The 27,189-nt window shown below is 37.5% G+C and overlaps 1 protein-coding gene across 1 annotated transcript; it reads left to right on the top strand.

The window, feature by feature from the left end:
* The first annotated feature begins 460 nt into the window (after positions 1–460).
* Positions 461–25,229, top strand: LOC145225608 (uncharacterized). The gene is made up of 36 exons (XM_080092226.1): positions 461–616; positions 1,464–1,595; positions 2,403–2,494; positions 2,991–3,132; positions 3,475–3,643; positions 3,950–4,075; positions 4,843–4,989; positions 5,457–5,593; positions 6,046–6,177; positions 6,528–6,670; positions 7,078–7,180; positions 8,239–8,416; positions 8,744–9,014; positions 9,527–9,692; positions 10,098–10,229; positions 10,557–10,802; positions 11,229–11,391; positions 11,908–12,095; positions 12,533–12,748; positions 13,255–13,383; positions 13,807–13,928; positions 14,169–14,313; positions 14,773–15,042; positions 15,581–15,826; positions 16,408–16,611; positions 17,049–17,272; positions 17,635–17,848; positions 18,144–18,293; positions 18,618–18,790; positions 19,193–19,313; positions 19,647–20,008; positions 20,567–20,726; positions 20,984–21,262; positions 21,652–21,729; positions 21,810–21,873; positions 25,000–25,229. The coding sequence occupies exons 1-36, from the start codon at positions 532–534 to the stop codon at positions 25,097–25,099; spliced, it is 6,009 nt and encodes a 2,002-aa protein (XP_079948352.1). The 5' UTR covers positions 461–531; the 3' UTR covers positions 25,100–25,229.
* Positions 25,230–27,189: the final 1,960 nt, after the last annotated feature.

Below are 27,189 nucleotides of genomic sequence, written 5' to 3'. Positions count from 1 at the left end.
TTTAAACATATATTGGATGCCAATTGTTTGAAAACATTGCTGTTTCTTTGGACTTAAGCGTTTGAATATCCAAGAAGGTGCAGTCATGAAACGTTTTGAAAAGAATTATACGTGTGTATAGCTTAGCCTCATTTTATTTACTCCTGTATAAAGCGGGAAGAAGGATGAGGTGTTTAGAAAAAACCACCAAAAGTGTTTACATAATGAGGTTTCTTCAAATAAAACGTCAGGCTACTTGGGTTGCAGTAGGTTTTCTGTGAGCAGGTTTAGAAAACGACTTTATCTACATGCCGGTGTATAATGTTGTATGCTCAATCTAAAGTTTTAAGTTAAGTATGTGGACTTATTTCTAAGCAAAAATGTTATAAAACTATCGAAACAGAGCAGGCAGTTTGACAGTTGACTTAGCTTTAGTATTTACAAACTTAAAGATACCAATAATCAATTGATGGACTTTGGAAATTGTGATTGTTTTACAGATTTACTGTAGCATTTGTCGATCAGGGTTAAAACTCATGATCGTCTGAGAACATGATCAGGTTTATTGATGCTAAATTGTTTGTAAAAATATCTGTTGTCTGGTTCACCGTCTACTCCACTGTGAACAGCGTACCAAGTAAGTTGACTGGGTATTTTAACTTTCGACTAAATTTTTAAATTCACAAAACTCTTCTAGAAAAATCGGTGCTAAAAGTACTTTGGTTTTGAATATAACTGTTACTGTTAGAGAGCATTAATAAAGCGATTGTGTTTTAGTGTTCGTGGAAATAAATATTTCTGTCATATTATCTTCGGCCTTGGAAGTTAATGTTAATTGTAGTTAATGCCGCAGTTGATGCCACAGGACCGCTTGTAACCCACATGCCTTTCCTGCATAATTCGTTAATAACAGAAGCGTTTAAACGTTTGTAAAATAAGCGAGTTTTCACGCGGTTACGTTTTTTGAATTATTTTTTATTGCTTGTTAAAACATTTTTTCATCCATCAAGTTTTTAGTTTGTTAAGTTTGAACGAGTACAAACGTAAAAAGCAACATTTGAAAATATTCTGATTATTCGTAACTTTAAAAGTTCCTTGAGCACAACCTATCGCATGCGAAGTCCGTAACACGTTTATAGGTTTTTGCACACCTAGAATTTTAGACAGTTTATTTCCTTGCAGTATATTATGTTGTTCAAAAATGTGGAAATCGTTTTCGTTACCAATTACCAAATCGGATTTTTTTGTAAAACTTTTATATCCAGAAAACATTTAATATGAAACTGGCGCCGTAGATGATAATAAAGTTACGTGTGATATAAAGAACGCGCGCAACGTTTTGTTGCAGTATTCTTTTAAACTTTGAAGCTTGTTTTTTTATGCATGCACATATTAGGTTTTTATATCATGCATCAGATAGAAGTTAGATCCTTTTGCTCTATGATGAAACACAGCACATTAATCACCATGTTTATAATTCGCAGCCCAATGTAAAATCAACGGTGAAATTTATCGACACGGACAAGCAAGAGTTGAACTTCGTGGAGACAGCACTTTATACAGCTGTACTTGTTTCATCACAAAATCTGGAGCAAGACTTCAATGCAACACGTCAAGTAAGATTAAAATCATCTAACACTTACTATACCTCAGGGCGCTATATAACTGAAACTTTGGGACGCACCAAAGATATGAATGAGAAAAATTTGTCGTGAAATAAATGTCAAAGAAATTTTAGGATTTTGGATTTGATGTTAGCCGACATACTTATCAACTTTTTTGTTTTCTTCTGTTGTTAATATTGCATACTTATCCACCTTTTTTCGGACGTTCCGTTTGACCGTTTAAGAACCACTAATCCAACAAAATAAGCCAAACTCTCATATATAAGTTAGTTTGTATGAGTTTGTTATGACAGGATTTTGTAACCGATTCGCCAACGGCTGTCGCGCGCGGTTTCACATTTCAAGTTGCGTCTTGTTAATAACATAAGGATTTGTCTAATCTCAAGTTCTTCACATAAAGTAAACGACACCAGAGTTACATGTAATTTTACACGCAATATGATACAAACGTTCACATAAGCAATCGTAGTGACTCAAACTTGCAACATTTATATCATTAAAACCTGATTGAGATGATACTTGATAATCAGAACTTGATAATAAAAAATGTTATTTGAGAAAATTATTAATTTGTTTCGTCGCAACCAGTGTGTTTCCCAAAACCATTTAATTGATAGAAAAAAAGTGATATAAAAACACAGTTACAATTAATCTTTTAAATCTGATTGAAAATGTAATGTCGATTTATTTAGTTAGCAAGTTTGAAACAAAATATATAAAAAACCTGTGGTTTCCTGTTTTATTAAACACAATTAACCAAATGTTCGTGTTTGGAAAGTTTTTTGTGTGCTTTTTCAGGGGAAGATGCCCAAATGCTTGTTGCTGATACAAACAAGATTCAAAAGTTTTTGCTTAAAAATGGAGATGGATACAAAAAGAACTTTATCCAAGTAAGAAAAAAACATCTTTCACGAAAAACCTCTTTGAACAAACGCTTTGTAGTGTTGTTGTGTGAACAAGGATTTTAACAACCGAATTTGTGTTTGGGAAGAAATCACTGCGGGGGCGATCTTGAACGACCCTATTAAATGACGTGTCTTTGCCAATTAGGCCAATTGTAGTGAAGTCTGTAATTAATCGCAAATATCATCAGCCTATGCGAGACATAAAAGCGAATGTATGTACCCCGATTTTACCAAACAAGATAACAAAATTGTGCTCTAACGTCCTGTGTAGTTTTGGTTGAATAGATATATTTTAGCTCGATCACTCCTGGAATTAATTTAAGAGCAACTGCATTGTGTCCACATGGTTGTGGGTTCTATTCCAGTCTTAGGCGCTTGTTTTTTGTTTCCGGGACAAACATATTCAGATGTCACCAATCACACTCACAGTCAAACTTCTAGGTGTTAATAAACCAAACTAACTTATAATTTCTCTGTACAGGGTCTCCATGGTGTCGCTGTGTCAGTCGGTGCCGATTACAACAAGGATTACGTATTCTGGACTGACGTTAGTAGCAAGGAGCGGGGAATTAACCGAGCAAGTTTGTCGCATATTGGCCGAATCACAAAGATCGTATCGAAAGGTGACGAAAATACATATATTATAGTTGCACGTGTTTCTGGAGTAGTAAAGTGGTTTGTTAATTACTGAAAAAAATACGAAATACTTTTTTTGTGCTCTGACAAAGTCACGAAAGTGGTCACTGATGTAATGTGATGAGGCGTGAGATGAATTTTGTGAAAGTTGTCATTTGAACCAAGCCGTGAACTTACATCACACAAGAGAATATCGGTTTATGAAGCCACTTAGCGAATAATATTGTACTCATCACAAACATAATCTTCTGGCCTGTGTACTATTGTACTTTTGTTAACAATTGGTTTGCCTCGACTTAAAAGTTTACACAAATCGCTGTTTGTTGCAGACGTTTTCGAACCCAACGGTTTGGCGGTCGACTGGCTTTCCAAGAACATTTACTGGACAGACGCACAACTTGGCGCCATTTTTGTTTCAAACTACGATGGAGATAATCGCGTGCGTCTGATTGGTGGATTATCTGAACCACGTGGTATCGAACTGCTACCGTTTGAAGGGTAGGTGCCTTATTTGTGTTCGCATAAACACATGATGATGTTTAGCCATGTTATGTAGATATATTATTGTAGACCTAAAACACCTAATTTGGCATTAGTTTTCTTAAATTGGTCTATTTGTATGAAAGCATCGAGGTAATACATGACAAGTAAACTGCAGACAGTACACACTGTTTCAACCCAGAAGGTATCATCAGTGCAGTTGGAAGGCATTGGCTGTATTGGCCAGTGAAGCCATCTAACGTCATTCCAGTTTGTTGGAAGTAACAGGCACGCTACAATGTCTTAAATTTTGTTTTGAACTAGGATAATGTTTTGGAGCGATCAAACGAAGGGGACAATCGAGAGAGCTTGGATGGACGGGAGTGAACCAACCACGATTGTCCAACATCTCGTCTGGCCGAACGAGGTCGTCGCAGATCGTGTACAAAGGTAACAAGCTATGAATCTCCTACAGTGTGTAGAACCTACATACATTTTATCTGCTTGCTTCAAATATGTTCTGCAATAATAAAGGTGACTTTAACAAAATTTGTTTTTATTTTAAAGGAATGAAAATTATCTATTTGTGCTTGTTATTAAATGAAAGAAGCAAACAAAAGCGTTCTGTGCAAATCCGAATAATGTATCAATTATAAAGTATAATCACAGTACGTCAGGCCCATTGAAAGTGTTACAACGAACGGTGTTTGGGATTCGAATTTCGGGTTCACCACTGAGCCTGCGTAACTCAGTTGGTAGACCGCGATTCCCGGAAATGCTTCTCGTGGGTTAAAATCCAACCGCAGGCGAGATTTTTCTAGCCAATGCTTTACCATATATGGTATATGGTAGGGAAACCGGCTTGATTTGGTATGACGCCTTTGATAGGCCGAGCTAATATGATTTTGACTTCATCTTAGCTTTTAAACTACAATTAAGAAATAAATTTGCCAGTTCTAACTAACCGGGTGAAAACAGTTGCAAACGCTGAGAAACTTCATTAATTTCGTACCACTTTGGTGTGATGCTATTTTGACACAATATTGGCCTTGTGAACGCAAAGTTTAATATGATACAGTTTGACGTTCGCTAAAAGGTTCTGTGTTAGTACAAGTGTCATTTTGTTGTGAAACTAAACTCTAAAATGGTTGTTTTGATTCTGGCATAAAGGTAATGTTGTATTCAGTGCCACAATAACAATAACAACATGCTTTCAGGCGTATTTATTGGATTGATGGATTCACGAAAAGCATTGAAAGTTGTGGTTTCGACGGATCAGCTCGAAAGACTGTCATCAATTATGAGATTTCGTTCAAATACCCCGCGTTCGGTCTTTCCCTGTTTGATGGTCGACTTTACTTCGGGTAAGCGACTAACTGTTGTGATTAACATGTACTCCGATGTACTGTAAACTTGTGCAAAACGCATGTAGTAATTATCAATTTATTAAAAACTCTTTTATCGCATTTACCAATTTTACATGACTTTTTTGAACAAGACTTTTTTACATGCCCACATCCGTGTCTATTGTATTTTATGAGTACCTTTTGCATCGCCCAAAGATATGGGCTCTCGCAAGGCTATATAACTTTGTTTCGAACCTTTCCAACATAAATGAAAAGCAGAAATTTGTTTCTAAATGGAAAATATCGTTTGGATTTCCAGTTCTTGTGGGTTTTGAAACATTGTTATTGTGTTTGTCAGGAATGTTGAGTTATTCCTAATACAATTATTCACAAAAAACATAACGTTACACAATAACTTGCAGAAAATTACTTTCCTGCTCTAGACATTCAAACATTTTGGAATAAAATATTTCCACTCGTTTCAGTGTCTGGAACAAAAGTTCGATCTACTCTGTGACGACAGTCGGAAGCGGATTGTCAAGTTCGGTGTCAGGAATCGGTAAAAACCCGATGGGAATATATATTGTGAATAAAAAGGAACAGGAGCTACGGTTGTCTGCTGGTGGGTTTTGGTTTCGTTTAACACTAAATTTTCAAACATTGTCTCAATGTTGTTATTAATAGCTGGCTTTTTGAAACATTTTAAAACTAAAATTTAACATATATTGTGTGTGTTTGGTTTTGTTGCTCAAGGGTACTAAGAAGATTGTGCAAATATGTAAAATTTGTCTTACTGAACTGTTTATAGTGTCGTTGAACAAAGCCAGAACTTTTTTTGTGTGCAACCTATTTTTTGCCAAATGATAGACTGTTTTTCGGTAAATGAATACCTGCCGATTAAACAGCCAGTTGAATAGCTTTTAATTTTTTAATTTGTTTTTTAAGAACACGCAAAGTACATTTCACAATTACGAGAGAAAACAGCTACTGTCATGTCAAAGCGGTTGTACTGCACCTACTTACTTGAAACTTTCTGAAATTTTAAAAACTTAAAATTGTTTCTTTCTTTCGAAGATTCGAACTTATGTTGGACGGCACAGCGCCATTGCAGTCATCTCTGTCTCCCAACTTCTTTCAACGAACATCGATGTGCTTGTCCATCTAACACTGGACTGGTCATCGCAGCAGATGGACAAACATGTGTCCGTAAGTACAAAGGATGCGGATTTGGTTTCCGAGGTTCCAACCAGCTTTAATTGTCCTCAAGCCATATTTAAAAAGTTGCTTGTTTTTAATGTTAATGTTTGTTGAGGTTTACTTCAACAAGATAAATCAAACTGCAACTTGTTGAATTTGTGCAACTGACTTGCAAAAGTATTAGGGCATAAGATCAATGCAATATATTGCCTAACTGCATTCGTCGTCACATTGCACTGGCTATTTCGATCTTTTTTACTTGATTTACTCACATTATGTTTCGTTTAATCGCTAATGGCTGGTATTCCAATAAAAAATATACTGCAAACTGTGAACCAAATCTTATATTTCTCCATCAGATCCCGAGGAGTTCTTGCTGTACACGTCATTAGATGATGGTACAGTGATGTTGGTGTCGATGATGCAACATGCCTCTCGTGTTCCAACTGTACTTGCGCAATCCTATCAACCTTCAGCTGTAGATTTTGATCCTATAGAAAAGGTAATCTGATCAAGTCTAAAATCTAATCTAAAGGGTGTGGGTTCAAAACTTATAGTTTCTTGCATCCGCTGTGCTGTGCCCTACAAGTCTCTAAAACCTTGAGCAACCTAGGATTGAGCAACCTTGCAGACTTTATAGAGTGAATACATAATTCTTTTGTTCAAACAATCGCTTGCAATGATGATGGCAACCGCTATTGATAAAACGTTTGCAATAAAACTTATACATTGTCGAACATTGCTGGTAGTTTCATTTTGATCAAGCTTTTTGATGAACCGCTAACTGTTTTCATTAAGTTTTAAGAACAACTAAAAATACAAAAACATGTCAAATCGGCAGATATAAAACTACGAATGTTTTGCACTAAGTATTATTTATTGAAAAGCGGCTTTGGCTTTTCTGCACAGATGGTTTACTGGAGTGACGTGGCGACCAATAAGATTTACCGGAAAGCAATGAACGAATCAGATTTGGAGGTTTTCTTGGAAGGGGGGATTGGAACAGTGGATGGTAATATTGATTGTTGTATTCAACTTTTATTTTTGGTTTAACTTCTTACTGTTAACACACGAGCAACTGTTTAAGGTTCAGCCTAAGACAAACTTTGAAGGTATACCCAAAAGTCGAAATACCCAAAAATGTTGTAATAATTTTAACAGATATTTAACCCCCAAACATATCAAATTCACTCTCAAACAATTACAGTTTAGTTTTTCAAGTAGTATCATTATACTACCACTTGTTAAACTATCTACAAGTAGCCGAATGTAACTTTACATCACCAGTAGCCTTCGGCTGTTCTCACATGTTTCGCGTTGTCACTTCGAAACCGGTTCGTCCGGTAGTTGTAACGAGTCACTGTGACGTCATAATACAAGCGCAGACGACTTGCCTTGTAGGATGCGAACAACTGGCAAATAGTAATTACAAAAGTTAATTGCTGGTGTCACTGAGGCCATGATATACAGCTGGTTATTGCTAGTGCCGTTTTGAATTTACAAGATGTTTAGTTTATTGCATTCGGAAATGAATTCGTACAAAGTGATGCACCGTGCTTTATACAAAAATCTCAATCTCCATGAAACCAAAGAATTAATTGTTAAATTTAAATTTTTTTTATTGTAAATAGGTATATTTTATTTAGGAACACTATACATCGACTTGAAAAGTAATTTAATCATAAACATAACTGCCAAAGAACTTGTGTATTAAGTTTAGAATACATCGTTCAAACGTTTCAACAATCTCTGTTGTCATCATCAGTGCAGGTTGTTGAAACATTTGCATAATGTATTCTATATACACCAGTACCTTGGCAGTAATGTTTATGATTAAACTATATTTTATTTGTAATGAACAAAACTTTGTGTTAGGTTGCTTTAAACCTTTTATAACATTGTTATATTCAACTCCTTTACTATGGAGTTAATGTTCTTTCAATTCATAACCGAGGTCAGAGGACCACTTGTTACTCATTCTTCACCACATATAACACCATCCATGTTTCACTGGGCTCCAGTACCTCATTCAAATAGAATCAACTCCAACCTCATTTAATGTTTCATCAGGTTTATGCGTCGACTGGTTAAACCGTCATTTATATTTCACCAACATTGGGGCGGAGATTGGCAATGCTCCATTTCATCGCATAGAAATGGTCGACCTGGCTGATCCTTACAAAAGAAAGATTATTGCGTCATCGGGATTCGAGAAACCACGTGACCTGGTGATCAACCCACATAACGGGTAAGGAGAAAAGGATTTTCAGTCAAAGTTGTTTTGGATTTTTTAACAAACTCGGCTCTTACAATTAAATTTTCCAGACGTTTTTTGCCATATTTGCTTCCTTTTTGAGAATTTTGCATAAGATTTCATTACACAACTATCATACGGGTTGCTATGGTAGAGTGAATGGAATTTCGCATTTCATACCAAAAGACATTTTTTAAATATGTATACTTACCTTTCCGAACGTTTCTAAACCCTTGTTTGAAAATTTATGCTTTTATTTAGACAACTGTAAGATGAAATTTCTTATCGGCATCGTAAAATGTAACTTCTGCAACATTTCAGTGACTTATACGTATCTGACTGGGGGACGGACCCGAAAGTGGTTCGTCTTGATCTGGACGGACAGAACCCGGTAAAACTGGACGTTGCTGTCGAAAACCCGAACGGCTTGGCTTACCATAACCAATACCTTTACATCACTGACTCTTTGAGGAAAAGCTCCATAGTGCAGTCGAACGGCACAATCATATACCGGAATTCCCCCAAACTGATACGATATGACGTCATACTCGAGCAATCCGAGGAAATGGAAATGGACCCGGTTGAAATGGAGGTTTGCAAATGAGATATTATATAACATATAAATAGTGGTGGCTGGCAAAGGAATTTTATTGCTATGTTGTTAGTACAGGGTTATTGAGAAGCATACACAATGTTGTTTTTCGGGTGTTATGTTATTTTGTGCTTGGTATGTAACTAAAGTTAAATCTGTGTTTATTTGAAAATCTTTCAAAATTTGCAAACATGGCAGGTTGTTTTTTTGATCATTATTTTTAACAATACAAATTTTAAGGCATACACCACACTTTAATAATATTTTGTACTAAACTTACACTCAGCTTTTTAAAACATTAGTCCAACCCAAACTCAACTTTGCGCTTGACGTTCATTTAGCTTTTATCAAACTCAACTTTAGCTTATACTCTTTTTAAACTTAAATTTGCACTCAGCTTACACTACTTTAATTCAAGTTTGCACTAATTTTTACTTAACTCACGTTCAACTCACACTCACCCATAATCTGCTCAAACGCAATTATGCACTCAATCCAAACTTGCATTGCAGCTACCATTCGGCCTCACGATGAGTTCCAACAAAGTCTACCTGACAGATTGGGAGCTTGGAGGAATTTATGAACACGAGGTCGGATCTGGGAGGGCTACTGAGTTTATTATTGGAATCCGACGACCTACAGGATTGAAATATGCCACAATCAACACACCGAATAACTGTACGTATCATAGTTATTCGAAAATGGATTAATTCTGATCAAGTTTGGCTAAAAGTTAAAAGTCATAAAGGTGCCCATGTTGTCTAGGATAAAACTGTTTGCCCTAATAGTAGAGAGGGCGATATATATTTTTTGCTAACATCAGTATTTTTCATTTGCTCTTTGATTTGATGGTTTTAATGTAAGCAAGCGTTTATTGCAAGCGGTTACCCTACTTCGCATAAAATTTGTGGAAAACTTGAATGTCAAACTATTTGTAATGGAGGTTTATCGTTAAACTTCTTTTAAAGTGTTTTGTGTTTTAAGTTTTTGTTTATTCGGCAACAATCTATCTGTTTAACAATCTCTGCTTTACACAACATTATCACAAAATAGTTGCAACAACCAAACATTCGCTTTCTGCAGTGGTATCAGCTTGCACTGGTGGAAACAACTGCAGTGACATCTGCGTTTCGTCGGATGAGCAGGACTACATGTGTCTTTGTTCGGATGAGAGCGGCACTGTTCAGTCGGAAAGCAATAACTGGAATTGTGTCCGTAAGTTTAACAGCTTTTTTGTCCAGACATATAAGGTTCTTGGTACAAAAGTTTTCCACATCAAAAAAGGTGCTGAAACTTTCAGTCAAAAAACGTTGTCGCATACCTCTCTTCATTATTCTGTAGATGTTTCCTAATTGCGTAATGCCAACAGCTTTTTTAACTTTTCTTTCAATGACGATGGAAAACGATTTCCTCAAAAAAACTAAACTAAGTGAAAATGATTCGTTTGTAAAAACTTTTTGAGGCAACTTTTCGTCAAAATAAACAGTAATCAAGTCATGTATATAGTGTCTTAATGTAAAAATCCTTTTAATCACTTTTCAGCTCCGGAGTCATTCATCCTGGTTGCTGATGGCAACCGCATCATGATGAAGAGCTTGATCCCGGATGACAACAGACAGGAGTACGCGGTTGTTCAGACATTTGACCAACTCAGTGATATTGTGGCGGTGACCTATGACCCACTGACCAGCTACATATATTGGGCTGATAATGGAAGGCAGAGGATTAACAGGAAAGCGATGGACGGCAAAGGACCGGAAAGCATTGAAACAATCTACAGGAATATAGGTAATGCTTTTTCCTAGAAGTTGAATGCGTGTGGTTTTAAATCAATATCTTATTTTGAAAACACTTGACAGTGCACAGTGATTTGACCCATAAAGTCTCACCAGTGCAGTTGGTGACAAAACAATGATCATATTGGCTAGCGTAGCCATCTAACCCATTCTGTTCGATTCGCTTTTGTACCGTTAAACTGTCGGTAGCTCATTATTGGTGACACGAGTCATGGCAAGGACTATCAAATGCAATTTTCTGGTCAAGCGGTTGTGAGTTAAAAATTCCGCCAGATAAGTGCCAAAAAACCTAATTCACTACTTAAAACAACTAACATATCTGCCTTAAGTTTAAATACAGGTTGGTTATAGCCAGTACTGATTTCGACGCCTTGATAATAAACTTGAACGATACTGACTGAAATTATTTCACATCCAGGTCAAGTTGATGGAATGACGATTGATCCTGTCCATCGATTGTTATACTGGACTGATGTTATAAAGGGAACAATTGAAGTGATGCATTTGAGAACTAGAAGACATGCTACGGTGTTAGATCAGCTGGATAAACCCAGAGCTATCGTGTTGACTCCTGATACTGGGTAAGTTTGAAGGTTGAGAGTTCAAATCTCACACTAACGTAGACCCTTATGAGAAGAGCTAGGACCAGTTAAAGCCTAAGTTTCAAAACAGTCAAGTTGACTTTAGCACATATTAATACTCGACCCTACTCTTGTGATTGTTGAATGACTCGACTTGGTGTAAGTCAACGGTGGTTAAATACTCACACTTGACCCGTTCCTTCTTTGATAAAATACTCGACTTTACTCTTGAGACCGTTGCTAAATGACACTCTGGACACGGGTAACTAACCACCAAAACTCAAAAAAGGAGACTCGGGTTTGAAGGCTTGTTTATCGACTTCGGTTGATTAAATACTAATAAAAGACTCGTGTAACCGTTGCTAAACGACTCGAATTGCTGCGAATCAATGTTAGTTAAGTACTCGATTCGAGTAACCAACCATCAAAACTCCTTCTGACTCATTTTGGTGAATGACTCAATGGGGGACTCGGGTTTATAACTCCGACTAAAGCAAACTAATTCTTTTCACGCAGGAAGATGTATTGGACAGAATGGGGCGACAGTCCGATGCTTGCAGGTGCCAAAATGAGCGGACAAGATTTCCAACCCTTGCTCGCCGACGACCTCCAGTGGCCGAACGGGATATTTTTTGACAAAGGAAGTCAGAAGATGTTCCTGGCTGACGGAGGGACTGTCAGCATTCAAACTGCTAACGATGGGCGTGAGTTGCTGTTAAAAATATTTCATGAAATAATGCTTAATGGGTTAATGATGAAAATAACGGCCCAAATAGTAATAAAATCAACATGCGTTATTGTTCATACGTTTCGGCAAATGCTCATGCCAACATCGGTGAGCACTATACCTTATTACACTTATGACAAATCCGTGTTAATTGTTCCAAATGCTTGCTGGAAACTTTCCAATATACATGCAGTAGTTTTTATTTGTAACTTTTAAAACAAAATCAATACATATTTTTTATTTGTTGTACAATTGAATGTTCTAAATTTGTTTCATTTTAGAATTTGTAATTGTAGCAATGTTTAAGATCAGAGCAAATCATCAGCGGTTTAACAAACGTTACAACATAAATAATTTGTGCAAACCCATTTATAAAGCAATAAAGGCAAATTCCAACTTTCTGAATTTCCACAGGATTGGATTACATTCCGTTGATTGGATCCGCCCAGCATCTCTACGGTCTTGGAAAGATTGAACGGAGCGATTCCCTGGTGTTCAGTGATTGGGGAAACCGAACCGTTATGAAAATCAGCAAATACAACAGCGTGTTTGACATGAGAACTGACGTTTTGATGGAAAATATGGTGAAACCTTCACAAATTCACGTCCAAAACTCATTCAATTATCCAGGTACAAAGTTGAACTTCGCTACCAGGAAAAGTTTTTACTTATTTTTTAGGATGAATATTACTGGGATTGGCCCGGAAGGGTTCATGCTACCCACATGTAATTAATTACCCACCGGGTGAATGCGCTTGTGATTCAACTTTCGGCGGGTTTATCACTGAGCCTGTGTAGCTTAGTTGGTAAAGCGTGAGTCCCGGAAAGGCTCCTGTCGTGGGTTCGAATCTCACTGCAAGCCACGTTTTTGTAGCCTATGCCTTTCCGTGTGGAAATGCTTGGTGACCGGCTGGTTCGGAACGAATATTATTTTGAAAACAACTTGACTTTTTTTATAGAGAAAATAAATAACTAATGTTTTGAAGGGAATTAATTGGTCGGTTCTAAACCTTAAACATTGATTTTTTTGTTTGTTTATTTTTGCATATCTGTCATAAGATCACTAATTGTACCTTAATTTAAAACTTCATTCAATTTACTTTTAGTTGGTATTTACTTTTCTTTCCTTCACGCAGGTCCGAGTGGTCCCTGCCAGCCGAGAATTCACCAATGCAGTCATATTTGTATTCCTGATCAATACGAATACGTCTGCCTGTGTCCTGATCATTTGGTTCTCGCTAATGATATGAGATCGTGTGTAACAGGTAAAATATAGAGCAATGAAGGTTTATCTGGTTACCATGTGCACCTCATACGTCTTTATGTTCTGTAAAAGGTTTAAGGATAAAAACAAACTTGTAAACGGGTCCGAAAATTGACCTGAAAACTCAAATTATATCCGATGGTTAGATTTTCCAAGTGACAATTAAAACTCAAATGTGACCGTTCTTAGCACGCCAGTTAACCGGCAAAACACGGCCCCAAAAGCGCGGCCTTGTTTTCAACTTTCTGTCAATCTCCCCACTCTACAAATTCTTTACATGTTTTGACAAAAGATGACAAATTTTCTTTCTTATGGATTCGATTCTCATCTCATCTCATCTAACATTTTGCTGTTGTAATTTTCGAAATACAGTATAGTATCTAACTAGACCACTCGTATCAGTTTCTTTACTTTCGAATTGCAGAAGAGAAGGCTGCTATGCTCACAAGCACCCATGCCCCCACCACAACTGCTATGCCAACAATCAACGCTACCTCCGCACCATGGGCTGTGAAAATAACATCTGCAACCACAACCACTACACAGGTTCGATTCAACTTGAAAAACTCGGTTGCCGATTATATTTTTTTAACAAGAAACTGTTGAATAACTAACATAACTTGAAGTTTTGTAACAATGGTACACCGCCCACTTATTTTACTAAACGCCGTTACAATAGGTATTGAATTTTGTTTAGCAAAGGTGAATTTATTTATAACGTAAAGTTACAATCACATTTTGCCTAAGAGGTCACCTTTGAAGTCAACTTGTATTTATTTTCCACAGCTTCCAACCACGTCCACCCTAATCACTGTTGCAGCTTTAGTGGAAAACTCCACAGTTGCTACGAACACATCGACATCAACTACAACTTCCACCACTACACAAGCAACAACCACTGTTTCAACCACAACAATACCAACAACATTACGTATGTTTGTTAAGTTTCATGTTTTAATGACTACAGGATCAAACTTTCTACATCTGAACAGACATAAGCACTGACAGAAGAAATTAATTACTTAGATAGATTTTATAAAAACACGCCTGTATTATTAAAAATCTATCGGAAACATACTTCAACTTAGATTAAGGAACAAGTTTGTTAAGACTGATTTACATTAATATATTTTAAACTATAAACAACTTCTTACTGACTACCAAGTATGGTAAGTTCTTTCTCTATCGTCTCTATGTGCTTTATTCTTTATCAATCACTTCGCAATGTTCTTCATAGAATCTTCAGCGATTTCTAGAAGTAAAACAAATACTCTGCTTTATAAAGTTGCGAACATAACCATGCCAATTACTTTATACACGTTTTACAAGTTTCTCAAATAGATATCAAAGTCAATAAAGTCAAAAACATAACCATTACATATCTTTGCAGCTCCCAACCCGACTTTTGTGAACTGCGATCCCAAAGCCCTCTCTAACCCCCAGTTAGCCCCCAACCAGACGCATGTCCTCGTGTCACCCGATCTGCTTGGGCTGAAAGCTGTGGACGGAAATCGAAACCCGATAAATGTGACTGTGGTTGACACTGAGGAGAAACCGATCGAGTTTGTGAAGGTCGATGCAGGGAAACATATTGTTCATTTCCACGCTTATGACGGGTTCGGGCAGAAAGCTGTTTGCGTTGTTGCTCTGCAAGTAACAGGTGAGATGGAACATTGAAGTTTTTGAATAGAGTACGAGATGTTACACGAGTAAAAAGAAACTCTGCTAGAAGACTGTTTTTAATCCAGTGGTAGTTGTATGTTTCAGCAACTCATGCTTAGTGTTTGGGTTGCTGGCTGTGGCTTATCAACCAAGTGTAGAAATTTGAAACTGAACGAAATTAAGATTTTCTGTACTTTGTAAGAAAACGGAATGATAAAATGTTTTGCGTGTAGAATAAACCAACTAAATATTACCATAAAAATGACTAAATTCAAGGAATAATTACACGTAAAAAAAACACAACTAAAACCTAGCACACACTTACGGCCCAATTTGCCCCTTTTTGCGTTTTTGCTGCACAAAACTTTTTCTGTTATATGATTTCTGTATTATGCTGAAGCTCAGCATAAAAAATTCACCAACTTTTGAAAGGTTTTATTTGCAAATAACGTATGGAATTAGTAAAACTTTAAATTTTATTTTTAATTTTGCAAATCGTATGAAATTCTGAACACTTGTCCTTTATTTCCGAACAGACCGAACCCCTCCCACAAGAATCTCGTGTCCAAGTGACATCACAGTTGAAACTTACTCGGGCAAATCGGTCTACGTCAACTGGGAAATACCCAGATTTGAGGACAACTCCGGTCTTCAGCTGAATGTGACGTCAAATCACAAACCGGGTCGTTTCATCAGCGGGATTTACGATATTGAATATGTGGCTGTGGATCAACATGGGAATTATGAAACTTGCAACTTCGTTCTGGCTGTGATAGAAAGCAGTGAGTTAAAATTTGACTTGTGTTAAAGCATGGGTGGAAATACTAACCTTAAGAAACGCTATTCAATTTCTTATACAATAGTTTTTAAGTTTAGGATTTTAAATTGCATTAATTTGTCTAAAATCGTGTATCACATTTGTTGAGAACATATCTCAAATTTATTTTATTCCCAACGTTTTTTAATCCTTTACATTGTTTCTTGTTTATGCAATACATTTTTAAAATATTTCAATTTGACAAAGAATTTATGCAATAACATTAAACCTTATCTGCAAACAAAACCTTTTGATAGTTCAATAACACTAGTAGCAGTAACACTACTCGATTTTTAACCCAACTCAGTGTGATTGGGATGTTACCAATGGTTCCAACTCTACACTACAAAACATAGATTGTTTTTTTTTTCAAATCTAAAATATCCTTTCTTGTTAGGTTAAATATTTTATTGATAAACTGTCACATATTTTTATAAAACATTTAGACTTCATCTGAAACGAAATCGCTTGTTCAAAAAAACTTTTCGTTGTTTTAAAAACACCAATCCATTTTTAAAACTTAAACCAATTTTATTCCACCCACAGCAACCGAGTGTGGTTACCCGAAGATTCCCGAGAACAGTCAGTTAAGTTGCACAACCGACCAAGCTGATGGGATCCAGAAATGCTTAGTGATGTGCGACAAGGGTTACCGACTGACCCTGTCTGACCCCTTCATTAAATGCACCCACAATAAGTTGTCCACACTTATGGAGTGGCTGCCATATCTTGACGAGTCTGCGTGTCAGAGTAAGTTGATATTAAATATGAACTGGGTCGAAAGGTAGTTTGGTCCGTAAACCACAGGACAGTTTTTTTTGTCTGTTCACAATTGGGTTCAAATCGAGTAGTTATCTGGTGAATTGGGCAGTTTTTAATAATAGTTACCTAGTTAATGGGTCAAATTGGTATTAACTTATTGTTTTCCCGCAAACAAAAACTCTAAACCCTGAAGCTCTGTAAGATGCGTTGTACCAAGCTAAGACGCCATCACATTCATATAGCAAAACGTGTAAAATCTGAAAATATGCTCAAGAAAGTAATAACATTATACAGGAGATTTTATGACTGAAATTGTCGTTAAAACTGTATTTTTAAATAATTTTTTGAAAAAATATCACCTAGTCGTACAGATGAAAAACAAAACATTCTAACACGTATTAAGTCGCCACTCTTTTCATTTGCAGAACCATCAGTTGGAAACGTTGTGCAGGAGCTGGACCTACTTTATCCGTGTCCGTGCAAGCCGACGTCGGACTATTATGACAGCCGTAGAAGGTCGTTTACATCGGCACTGAGGACTCACAGCGGATGCAGGAGAAGAAAGGAGAGATTGGGATTCTGTAATCAATCCAAAAACAAACTCTTCCTCGAGTGCATTGATGACGTCAAGCTGAAAGTCCGAGTGACGGTGGGTTAAGTGTTGATGACGTCATTGCGTGTACAGAATTCAGTATCTTATGACGTCACAAGTTTCGTACACAAGATAAACTGGAAAACACTAATAAGAGTACTAGAAAACTGCTGATGATGCCTATTGCTTATGTAAAACATATTTATTTATGCACAAAAAACGGTGGGTGACTTTAAGACTTGTCAAAGTTTTCAGTTTATTTGGAACAAGCAACTACAATACCATTTTGTAGTAATGTTTTTTGATTTTTTTTGTCGAGTGGTCAATGCAGCACCGCTCTCATTTTAAGATCTTAGGTTCGAATCCCCGCCTCGCATCTTTTGCCATTGTTTCAAAAACCAACACTTTGCCAACCACAGGTCGACTTGGATGAAATCAAAACCATCGCATCAACGAAGGAAGCGCGCTTGATTGTGGAAAAGGGAGCAAAGGAAATTGTGGAGATGGTAGTTACGAAAAAAATCACCGCCAAAGGATCGGACAGCAAAGAATATCCAGCTGATAATTCCACTGCTTTGTCCCAAGCTCTTGTTATTTGTGAGGAGGGCTGGCTGATGGACGATCAAGGCTGCTGTGAGTCTATATTCCATACATAGAAATATAATTCGCTTTTGGCATACTGTTGCGCAATATGCATTACAAAGAACATTTCACCACACAAACTTATAAATGAAAAATTCGGGTCAAAACATCCCCACAAAAGAACTTAAAATTGCAATAATCTATTCAATAAAAGGTCCTCATCCCAAAGGCTTAAAATCTTTGCTTTTATGTTTCTTGACCTTACTGTTTTCAACTTTTTGAAATAGAAAATTGCCAAAATACTTTGTGTCAACTTGGTACGTTGACTTAACTTAATCTTTTACAGCGAAATGTCCCAAAGGAACTTTCATGTCGAACGGCAAATGTGAATTCTGTCCTGTGGATTCTTATCAGGATCAATCGGGAAAGACTTTCTGCCATAAATGTCCGCCCAACAAACAAACTGCAACATACGGGTCCATGAACGTTTACTATTGTGAGTGTTTTACCTGTTGTTAACTTGAGATGAGATAAAAGAAAACATAGCGACACAATTGCACTGAAACATCACCGAGCCAAAATAGCTGCGCAACGTTGAAATGTTATGGAGAGCAAAATAGTGGAGGGCACAATTGGTGGATGTTGGTTGAACGCGCTGTAGTTAAAACATTTATTTAGTAGAGAAGTTTAACAGTGTATGATATACGGTTCAAAACTAAGTCGTTTTTGATGTTAGCTAGACTTTGGTTGCTGAAATACAGTAATTTCAATAAATCTTGTTTTGTAACAACTTCACAAACAGAACTTTTGACATTCCCAGGCAAACTGAGACCTGTGACTGGAGAAGGATCGATGAACAAGATCATCATTGGAGGAGTGATCGGAGGATTCGTTTTCCTCCTGGCAATTCTCCTCATTATCGGATTCATTCACAGGAGAAGGAAGAACAATCAGATGAAGAAGGAGCAGGAGCGAAAGAGGAGGCAGAGATTGGTAGGATACGGTTGGGTTGTTTTGCATTTTGTCTTGTGTTAATGTGGTTTTGTGGCTGACAATACAACCAAATTTTAGCATTAAGTCCAAACAGTAATCTTGTGTTCAAGACTAATATTAAATTGTGGGTGAATTATCTAAAGCTGAAACAAATCTAACTGTGAAAACTTTGCTGAACAAAAAAATTACACTGTTTAATGTTTAAGTTATTGTTTTCTAAAATACAGCTAAATTTAGTCGCTAACATGATAAATTCTAACTGTTCTTATACAAAAGATGATTTAAAAAAAGTTTTGTTGTCCCAATAAGGACATTGTTTCATAACCCTAATTTTGCTACCAGACAAGGTTTAAAAAGCACCAGCACAAATCAAATTAAACACGTGTTACATTGGTCGAATAGGCAAGAGAGCGTCGTAAGAAGAAGAAGAAAGCTGACAAAGCTGATTCGGAGGAAGCGAGTGGAGCAAGAAGTGAAACCGAAACATCCACTGAACAAGCGAACGGTCAAATTCCAAACAATGGTAAGATTGTCATTTTACATTCGAAATTTCAGTAAATATTTGTTCTTAAGTCTCTACAATCATGAGCAAGTATACATCACTTCTGGTTTACCCAGAAATAGGCGGGCTGATCGAGGACGTTAATTTTTTGGTAAAGTGACCAGACTTGTGACCAAACGCTCTGTGCCCAAAAAATGTTTGAAAAAAGTCTTTCGTGTCTCTTACTTTGGAGGAAATTGAATAAAAGTCTAAAAGAATAAAACGGTTATAAATGGAAGAGGCCAATTTCTCCCCTTTTTCACCGTACAATGAATCTTCACGCTAACAAACAAACTTTTTATCTTGTTCCTTCAGAATCCGCCACAGCAGTTGCTCCCATCCAGACTCAGGCCAAGAAGAAACGGAAGCCTCCCCCCTCAGAAACGTCGACTCAAAACAACGAAGCCGATGATGCCACTTCCGTAGCGCCCTCCGACATCGTGACGCAAACGGATGCTACGTCAACAAAGTCGATTGATGACGACACAAAATCGGCGGGAGCAGAGAGCGCGATTTTCACCGATGGAGGCGCTAGTGACACCATGAGTGTTGTCTCAAGTGAGATGCCACTTAAGAGTGCACTCAAGAAACGTTCGAAGCCTCCTCCAAGTTATCTTGAGGATGATCAGACCACAATTATTTCAGCTTCCACTATCTCCGTAGGCCGGGTCAGACAGGTAAGCTATCATGTGGTTTGTTATGAAAATTATTTTGGTATAGTATATTGCCAAACTTTGTTCCGCAAAATTAATCGAGATATTTTCTCAACTGATATTTAGCAACAGTTTGGAAGTCAGTATGCAACAAAACGATTTTACTAACCAATTTTTTGTCAAAATATTGTCGTATTTTGTGTGGTGATTAGCAATACAGCGCTGACCAATCATAAGATACACATACACTTATGTCCAACTTTCTGTCAGAGGCTGCACAAACTTTTATCGAAGCAGGGTGGACTTTCAAAGAATAAACAAGAACCGCCCTCAGGCCGCATTCAAATCCACAAAAGGGGCGTATTTGGGAGTGGCGCTTATTTCACTTGCAGCCAAACCCAAACTTAAATAAAATTGTACGATTTGTGCTCAGAAAAATTATATGAATTCGACCTCCATACCACATGTTAGACTGGCATCAAATTAAGTTCTGGTGCTTTCAGGCAGAAAATCTTTAACGGAACTGTATCAATGTCCTACTGATTTCTGAACAAACAACTGACGACATTTCTTTCAATACAGATGCAGAAACGTCCGGTATCATTGGATGAAGACAGAAACACGAAATACTCCTCCGACTCCATGAGAAGAGGGAGAGGAGCAGGGAGGTCGATGAGCATGAGGAGACCGGAGAGCGTTTCTCCCAACCGATTCCGACCTGAAGGACCGCAGTCGTTGCCAGGTGATTATCACGTAATGTTGTTGAACTTTTTACAGGTCATCGGTGAAATGAACGAAAATGTTTGAAGTCGAAGACAAAAGGCGGAGCCATATTAAAATTGCACAGATTAAGATTTTTGCGAAGGTGTTAAGTTTTTTGTTTAAGTTGTAACCAAGGTGCTGGTTTTCAAAAGCTATCAGTCAAAACTGCATCAAACATCACATTCGAAAACATCTACAAAGTTAACTTTAACGTTTTTTTATTACTTCGAACTTTAGTCCAAGGAATGCCCATGAAGCGATCAATGAGCATGGAACGGGGTCCGAACCCTGGATACGATCCCCGTTTATTACCCCATCATAACCCAGCCCCCATGATGGTCAGGCCCCCGGGTGGACCGGGTACTATGCCACCTGGTGGGCCCAACATGATGGGACAGCCCCCTAGACGTCGGGGACCCATGTACCCCACTTACGCCCCCAGGGGGATGCACCCACCGGGAAATTTACCCTACCAAGCGGGAAAAATGAGAAATCCATACATGACCCTGCAGCCAGGTTCGTTAACCAATGTTTGTTATAGAATCTCGTTTTAACTGTTTAAATACATCTGAGTGAGTAAGTTAATTTAATGAGTTACCACATACCCAAACAAGATTTTCGCAAATAGAAATATATTTATAAGTTCGAAATATGTCACAAATGGTTAGGCAACAACTTACAACCGACTGAAACAAGTCAAAAATTGAAGTATTTCCACCAAAATGACTTACTTTTGTGCAGAATTATTCTTCAAGCAATTCGCTATTTGGTTTCCGCAAACCGAAGCAGCATTGTAAATTTCATAAATATGTTTTGACCCTGACAGACTTGAGAAGTTACTTCGTTTATTCTTTTGCCCAATTATTGAAAATATCTAACCGCAACTAACACATGTTTTCATACAGGTGCTCGTCCACCAAGAGGTGCTTACTGGAATCCAGCATTCGATGGAAGTCCTAACGATTGGGAAGGAATGGCGATGAGTAAGATATATCCTAGCATGCAATGGGATTAATATGTGTGACATAAGTGAATGTAACGTCATGTTGTTTTATGTCATCAGGGAATGACGCAAAGATGAGACCTCCTCCACAGATGATGACGATGCCACGAAATATGGGAGCAAGGTTTGTTTAATTGGTCGATATAAAATCTTAAATGTAAGCACTTGAGATCGATATAAAATCTTCAGTGTTAATGGCACTTGAGTACATACACCTCAAAATCGGTTAAGAGAGCAAATGTTTGATGCTCTGAGCCAGTTTGTTTGTTTGTTTGTTTTATTTTTATCATCGGTGGGTGAGCAACGCCTGAATGAGTTATACTCACAATGAGTGCGCCGTCGAGCTGCATGTTTTTATTGCAAATCCGTTAAATCATTTTTGATTGATTTATTCCAATTAGGCAGTTGGTGATTTTATTTAGTTTAACAAATTGGGTTCCACTTGGTTGCAGCTTGGAGCAAAGCCGCCTTAGTTGTATGCTTAAAAAACATTAGTGGTCGAGACGGGATTGGAAACAGTAACTTTGCGCTAACCAATCGAATACATTATGAGTAGCCTAAATGCCGTGTTACCTAAAACGTAGATACATCCAACATATAAGTTATTCAATATAACCTACTTGGGCGTTCTGGTTAAAGTAAAATGAAGGAAACATTTATAAACTTTATTTATTATTTACTGTGAAAGTACAAGGCAGAAAAAAGCACAGTTTCATCACAAACACAAAGAGGAATTTACACATATATTCTAAACTACACAGTGTTTGCGCTTTATGGTACGCTTTTACGCCAAACTTGCTACAGTCACAATTTGCATTACAAAAACATTTGTGCATTGAAAGTCAAAAAGAAAACAAACGATCCCCATTATATGTTTCTGAACTAAAAAGCAGCTTCTGCATATGTTTTAGCGGTTCAGTTTTAAGCCTGGACGTATTTAAAGTTGAGCATTTCTTCAGGAAACTGCTTTGCATAATGCTTCGTAGCATTTCATCCGTTTTTCTCCGCGGAAAACTTCGACAAGTAGTTTGTATTTTTCTTTGCAGTCGCAATTCACTGCATGTTTGATGGCTTCGGCTACCTGGTTTCGGTCTGGAAACCTAAACGAATAACAGAAATTAATTAAAAATCTTTCGAAATGATTTACTAAAACGATTCTAAACATTAGACGAACGTAAAAAAAACAATGGCTGTAACTTCCAAAATATTTGGGAAAAATGTTTATTTAAGACGTCTAATGTAAATTTAAACGACTTGACTGTTTTAACAGGAAAGAACTAACTTTTGTTTCTGAATGCCTTGCATTTTTCTCCTGCATTTTTTATAGCGAATACTTAGGCATTGTATATCTATGTTTCGTGCACTACACAGTTTTCTGAGCAGTAATAACAACGATGTAAAATCGAAATAATATATCCTTAAGAACCGGAGCGAACCGGTTCTAATTCACTCCTAGCTATAAGTTGTACATCATAAGCAGGCACAATCAACAATGAAATCGACAACAATTCTTACTTTGTTCTGTCTTCCTGTATAACACGCCGCGCAACTTCGAACTGAATCATTACAAAGGTTTGGAATACATCTGATTCGATAACTTCCTTCAACTTGTACCTCTGCAATCTTTCATAATTCGTCCGAAATCCTTTTGTCAATACCGAGTCGAGAAAGCGGTCCCAACTTGGGGTATTACCCCGAAATGAAACCCGCCCGTTGCCGGGCTCCTCACTGTGACGTAACACAGAGATTTCGAACGCGATTTCGCCGTGCAACGCGAATTTGTGGATAACTCCTAAAGTCCATCGCTTGTCGACCATCTCCTCTAGTAACTTTCCCAGCTCTGCACCCGACATCTCGTCTATGACGTAGGCAAGCTGTAAACAAATACCCTGTGTGACGTCACACAACCTCACGTTTATGTACACGTTTATGTTTAACCTCACGTTTATGTCTAATGCAAACATAGGTTATTTGGTAGGTCTAGCACTAAAATGGGTTTCGATTAGGCTACGTAATGTCATAAATGATTCCTGCAGATTGGGCTTGGACATTTTATACTATAGCTGCTTAATGTTTCAAAATCTTACGAGTGCAGTTGATTAAAGACATAGGCCATCTAGGCTAGTGTTTTTTAACATGCTTGTTTGTACATTTAGCAAATTACAATTTAACAATGCACAATGAAGCAATTTAGCTTTAAACATTGCTGTTAATTTGTGTTGGATGTTAGATAATAGAGTTTTGCTTCTTGCAGTAGAACAAATACAATCTAAAGCGCAAAGCCTCAATAACAGTTACTTGTAACCCTTTTCTCCTAACACTCAGTACGCCGGTAGTGTACATGCAGGTTACGTGGGTACAAAGTCAAATTATGTCCTTAAGCGCAAGCAAGCGTAGTTCTGTTGAAATTAGGTACTATGCCTAAACTAACCCAGCAAGGTATTAACTAGCTAGTGCCTTAAGCGGAAATACTTCATGTGTCTCAATTGGTTACGACAACAACAATATGTTAATGAATGCAGCATATAGCCTGACACAAAAACACCACTTACCATAATCAGCAAGTTGTCATTGAATATCCAAACACCAAGTTCACTGTGTTACTGCTACGGTATTGAACTGAGACAGTGCGTAGTAATCAAATATCCCAGCAGTGACTTCGTGTGTTTAGTCACGTCCGCAATTGCTAAGCTCAATGCCACAAGTCTACCCGCTCCATTGCGCCACTAGTGTTTAAGTCAAATTGTGGAACTGCAAACAAATCGTGGAATGCGTGATACTGAGCAAATTATTTAATTCAGTGTGATAATAAAGTTGTGTTACAAGTTTAGCATGGTGGTTTAGGTTATGCATTGCTGAACGTATGACCTTAACGAACTCGCCACATTTTCTGTTTTGTCATAAATACGATTATGTCGTTGCTTTCTTATCAAGAAATGTTTCTATTTGTCACGAGAAATGAAATTAATTCATAAACGGTTACTTGGTAAAACGTGCTAATCCTATTTACGCACTACCCTCTGAACTTGATTTAATGTTTTGGAAATTCGTAAATTGTTTTCTGGTACTTTATAGCGAAGTTACAAACGAAATTGATGCAGAGTTTTGGATTGTAATACGATTGTGTTGTATTACATCACATACCTTCATTATTGCGGCAACCACCACCTTACGTCATTAATAGAACGTCACTTAAGCGACTTTTGAGTCCGTAACTCATTGTTCACAGTTTCATTTGAATTTTTTTCAGATATCGAATGCCGAACGGAATGATGCCGAATGGTGGTCATGGCAACATTCCTCCCCACCTACGTCACAGGATGCCCTCCCCACCCCCTTACTACGCGTGATGAGTGACGTCATATATTTGCAGTGACGTCACATTTGTTAACTTATTTGTCCCGTTTTTTGTGCCAAACTGCCACCCAGCGGTTATTTTTGTCTTGTACAACTTTTCTACAATAAACAACAATTAACAAACGCGGTTGAGCAGCTACTGTTTTAATTGTATTTGGCACCGTTGATGCAACACCGTCTCTGTGAGCAAAAAAGGAAAGGCACTCTGTCATCTTTGCATCTATTTGTTTCGCTTCACAGTTCACACAATTATGCCTGTACACAGGTTGTGTGTATTAAATGATTTGTTGCGTACCTCTTTCTTTTACATAAATCTTACTTAGAAGGTCTGCTGGTTTTCGAGAGTTGCATTATGATCATCTCCGTGTAAATACGGAAATTGGTCGTTATCAAATCATTTAAATGTCAGCAATGCTGCAAACAAACCCATGCCATTACAAGTCAGCCTTTCCTACTTTTAAAAGGTGATTTATGATTCGTCGACTTTCCAAACCGTCCGACAACACCAAGCGTTTGGGATCACGTTCGTGGTCAGACGTTGATTTCGTTTACAAGCCTGGTTGTATGTGTCAGGCCTAAACTTGCTTGGTCACGTGATTTAGGGTCTGACGGGAGCGTCTTTTTTCCAAGGACGCAGATAAAAGTCACTTTGGTGAAGCAAAACTTGTTTCTTGCCCGGTTCAAACTATTTGTGTTTGTTACTCGATATAGGTAACGTTTTTCTGAAACAAGTAACGCATTTATCGGTGAACAAAAACAATTAGAAAGGGTTCACTGGTATGTTTAAATCGGTGTTCGCCAAGCGTAATTTAAACCAATTTCATTAACTACGAACGCCAGTGACTTGTTTTTCTGTAATGGTTGACCCATCGATCATTATTTAACTTTGTGTCATGCTAGTTCATGTAATTTAGTCTCGTCTCAACTTGTTCCCATATTGTTTTTCACGTCTAATTGTTGCGAGTGGCGCCGCTACAAAAAAACAGTTTTGGTGGAGCGAAACTTGCCTCTCGCTCAATTCACATCCACTACGCTTGCTATACGATAGGAAACGTACGTGACTATCTTACAGTCGTAACGGTTGCAGAGCTAACTCTACAGAAGTAGAAGTCGGCTTTGTGTGTAAGATTTCATTAAAACAATTAAGTTAAACTCATTCGTGAAGTTCAACTTCGAAATCATTGTGTCTTATTTTTTTAAATTAGTCCAAACGATTGCTCCTGCGCACAGGGCGTGTATTGATTTGCCTAAGGCTTAGGCCCTAAGCGATCAGAAAAAAACGGTTGCATCTAGAATATACGGGATCGCTTGTTGCACAGATATATGACACCAGGTAAAGGTGCACCAAGCGCCATTAAAGTAATATTAGGGTGTGCCATAGATCCAAGTGCTCCAAACAAACCTGCATAATGCCCAAGATAACAAAAAGCCAACCAGCCTTAAAATGTTTTTTGGGGGATCAGTTCGGGTTCGAGGTTAAAGTATATTGTATGTGTCATTTTGAAACTTGTTTGGTCACGTGACTTAGGGTTTGCCGGAAGTAACGCTTTCCCGTGGGCGCTTGCAAGCGAGCAGATAAGAGCCATGAGAAATCGGTTTTGGTGAAGCAAAACTTGTTTCTCGCCTGATTCAAACCATTTGTTTTTGTTACTTGATACAGGTAACGTTTTTATGAAACAAAGCACGCAATTACCTGTGTTAAAAAACACGATTAGAACGAATTGTTGATGTGTGGGAAATCGGTGTTGACCAAGCGAAGCTAAAGCAATATAATTGACTACGAAGGTTTTTCAATCAGCAATGGCAAGAAACTATAAATGGCGTTTTCCGTCCGTGTCATACCAGACTTGCTCGCTTACGAGTAGCTTCAACATTAAGTTTAGTTTTTAGTAATGCGGTTTCGCTATTAAAGTTTTCGTTCACAGTTCTATTATGTTGGTAAAATAAACTTTTACAAATTTAGAATAAATTGCAGGTTAAGTAGGACACACAGGTATAAGAGTAATGACCTGTGCTTTTATCTTATATTTAAAACTTCGGCTTTTTATATTTTTTATCTGTTTCTCCAGACTTATGTTTTAAA

Source organism: Phallusia mammillata, chromosome 1 (genome assembly GCF_965637545.1).
Source record: "Phallusia mammillata chromosome 1, kaPhaMamm4.hap1.1, whole genome shotgun sequence".
Taxonomy (NCBI): Eukaryota; Metazoa; Chordata; class Ascidiacea; order Phlebobranchia; family Ascidiidae; genus Phallusia; species Phallusia mammillata.
Note: the sequence above shows the minus strand (reverse complement) of the source record. Positions and strands in the feature narration are given on the sequence as shown.